The 3129-nt window shown below is 49.0% G+C and overlaps 1 protein-coding gene across 1 annotated transcript; it reads right to left on the reverse strand.

Annotated features, from left to right (window-relative positions):
• Positions 1-1109: 1109 nt before the first annotated feature.
• Positions 1110-2453, reverse strand: TMPPE (transmembrane protein with metallophosphoesterase domain). Its single transcript, XM_007948666.1, has one exon. It carries the CDS (start codon positions 2451-2453, stop codon positions 1110-1112), a length of 1344 nt encoding a protein of 447 aa, XP_007946857.1.
• Positions 2454-3129: the final 676 nt, after the last annotated feature.

Below are 3129 nucleotides of genomic sequence, written 5' to 3' on the forward strand. Positions count from 1 at the left end.
TGAGCTTCTCACAACTCAGACTCAAGCCTGGGGAGAGGGGTTTCAGTTCCCTGAATCTTCTTCAAATATAACAAACAACCTGAACAGAAATGAGCTGACTCCCTTCCTGGCTCCAGTTCATGTAGTCATATATAAGTGATAGCAGTCTCAAGGAAATCATTTTGAAAGAAATCAAGCTCTGAAGACTCTTGTTCATACTCTTGTTCATCCTATACAGACCTGTAACAGATAAAGCCATGTAACCCTCAGACAGTGGAAAGTCTACTTGTGTTGGGAGGTAGAAGACCTGGTTTCTGGCACTGAATCTCCTTTTCTTGCCATGTTACCAATGCCCTATGGCCCTTTACCTTTACCTCTTTACCTCAGTGTCCTCACCTCTAAGTGGAGAAAAGCAGCCTGTTCTTAATTACCTCACCCAAGTGCTGTATAAAACAAGACCATACTGCTCATATTTCTTTCCTCTTCTCCCCAACCCCCAAAGGTCCAGGAGCACAAGCAGTTAAACAGCAACTTTCAAAGCCTGGCACATGGTGAGCCTTGTATCTCAGAGGGTTTTGCTGATGTTCTCAATAATGGTGACTCTGATAGGGCCAAAGGGAAAAGAAAATTCTTCTCCAGCAGATAGAAGGGCCTCAATCTTGCCTGCTCTCCCACATTTCCTAACAACACTGCTCACTCCCCAGAAAGATTCTGGATCAAGCCTGCCCAAGTCCTAAAGATGGTTTGAAAATACCAAGAGGAAAACACTTCTGCCCCTTCCCTACTCCACTTTCTAGAGGTCTTCCCTCTAAAGCAACCCCATGTTTTGATTCTTCCCTGTGAACTCTGCATAGGAGGCAGGCCTGTCCTCACACCATCTAGAAAAGACATGCATGTTCTTATATATGTGGCAATAGTGGCCACACAAATGCATATAAAAAAGCAACTGGCCATCTAAAGAGTAAACCAGTCTGAACTTGCCAGGCAGCTCCATGACAAATCACTGTACAAAGCAGGCCTGTGACCAAGACCAGGTGCACAAGCCTGGGCAGGAGAGGCTGCAGGGGGTAAAGCAGGCAACCCACTCTGAAGAGAGGAAGAGAGGGCAAAGGGCAAGGGCAGGGCTGTGCTCAGAGAACCTGTCGCAGGATGAGCTCCGTAATCTCCGCCCTGCTACCCAACCTCATCGGTATCCCATAGTAGGCCGTGCCTGGGCTGACATATACAAATGTACCCTGGGCCACGTGGTAAAGACCAGAAAAGAAGGGGTTCAGAAGATAAGCTGCCACATTCAAGGGGAAGATTTGGCCAGCATGTGTGTGCCCAGAAAGGATCAGGTTAATATCTGGCCGAGACTGTAGAGCTCTCTTGGCAGCCAGGGGCTGGTGAGCTAACAAGATGGTGGTGTGGTCTGGACTGCAGCCCCCCAAGGCCTTGTCGAGATCCATGCCGTGGCCAGAGTAGTGCAGGATATCTGCTTCAATATCGTCCACCCCAGCTAGGCAAATCCAGTCTCCATCTTCAGTACTGCCATACTGGGCCCCTGTTGCAGAAATCTTCACGTTCTCATTGTGAAGGGGCCGTACATGCAGGGATTCCAGCAGTGCAAACCAGTTGCTGACATCTGATGTATAGTACTCATGATTTCCAGTGACGAAGTAGGTGCCGAGGCGTGAATGAAGCTGGCCCAAGGGGACAACAGCTGTCCGTAGGACTGATGCTTCTGAATCAGACAGGTCACCTACAATCACTGTGACATCTGGCTCCAGCACATTTACCATCCTCACGAACATCTCCATCTTGGTCTTGCCCACTGTGGGGCCCAAGTGGATGTCTGAGAGGAGTGCAATCTTGAGGTTGTTCATAGAGGGAGGCAGCTGATAGATGGGTACCTCCACAGTTTTCACGGCTGGAGGCTGGGCAGCATTCAGAATCCCGACCACACTGAGCACAGCAGTCACTGCCACTGCGAGGGCAGGCCTGAGTGCCAACTTCTTTGTCTTGTCAAGGCTGCTGATGACCCTGCCACTGTGCCAGGCCAAGAGCTGGTAGGCCTGCTCCACACCACTGAGGATACAAAGGAAGAAGAGCATGATGACGTATGCCCCAAGGCAGGAGTAGGCTGCCAAGGAAAAGAGATAGGGCTCTTCAGCCACTAAAAAGAGCATGGTGAAGAAACTGGAGTGGGCCAGGGCAAGAAATGTCACAACAGCCATCTTCCAAAGCCTAAAGCACGCAGACTCTGCAGCTGGGGAGTGGCAAATGTTGCTCACTGCACTATGCCAGATGTAGAGGGAACCAATGAGCATAAGTGAGTTGACAAACAGGGCAAGCTGTAGGCGAAACAGCCAACGCCAGGCCCCAAGCTCCAGGCTCCCTGCCAGATAGGAGCGGGAGATGACCATGGACATGAAGACAGTTCCAGCAGCCAGGGCAGCCTTCACACCCAGGGACAGCTGCCTGAAGATCGCCATTTTCTCAGCTCCTAGGAGGGTCCCTTGCCAGTTCTGTTCAGGCAGGCTCTGGAAGGTGAGTTCCTTAGATAGGACAGTGGCCAAGGAGAGGTTTCCAAGTCAACTCCGCCTGTAACCAGGAACCGGCGTCAGCTTTGTGGGATATTAGAGAGTCCTTGTCCCCATTTAAAACCTGAAGTCCACTTAGGTCTTTCTAAACTGCCTTGATCTAAGTCACTCAAATACCAGTCAGTTGCTATACTTTATTATAAAAGTACAAACACAAAGGACTGTGATGTGACAGGCCATCTTCATTTTCTTACCTATAGTTTTCTGTGTGTTTACCCCCACCCGTCCACCCCCTAATGCCAGGCACCTCCATCACAAATCACTGTTCACACCAGGCTTGTAACCTGGGGCACACTGGCAGGGCTGACTTTTTTTTTTTTTTTTAACAATAAAAAAATTATCCTAAATGAGTAGTTCTCCAAGTATGGCCCAGAGATTCTTGGGGGTCCCCAAGACCCTTTTAGAGGCTCATGAAGTCAAAAGTATTTTCAAATAATGCTATGCCATTACTTCCTTTTCCAGTCTCATTTTCTCAAGTGTACAGTGGAGTTTACCAGAGGCTACATGACATATGATATAGCAACAGGCTGAATGCAGATGCGGGTGTCATCTATTAAGACAGACATTA

Source organism: Orycteropus afer, unplaced genomic scaffold, assembly GCF_000298275.1.
Source record: "Orycteropus afer afer isolate SDZICR_OR568_19922 unplaced genomic scaffold, OryAfe1.0 scaffold00218, whole genome shotgun sequence".
NCBI classification, from domain to species: Eukaryota; Metazoa; Chordata; class Mammalia; order Tubulidentata; family Orycteropodidae; genus Orycteropus; species Orycteropus afer.

What these genes read in the sequence shown, in the direction of transcription:
- TMPPE (XM_007948666.1), bottom strand. Translation starts at nt 2,453, where the DNA reads ATGGCGATCTTCAGGCAGCTGTCCCTGGGTGTGAAGGCTGCCCTGGCT.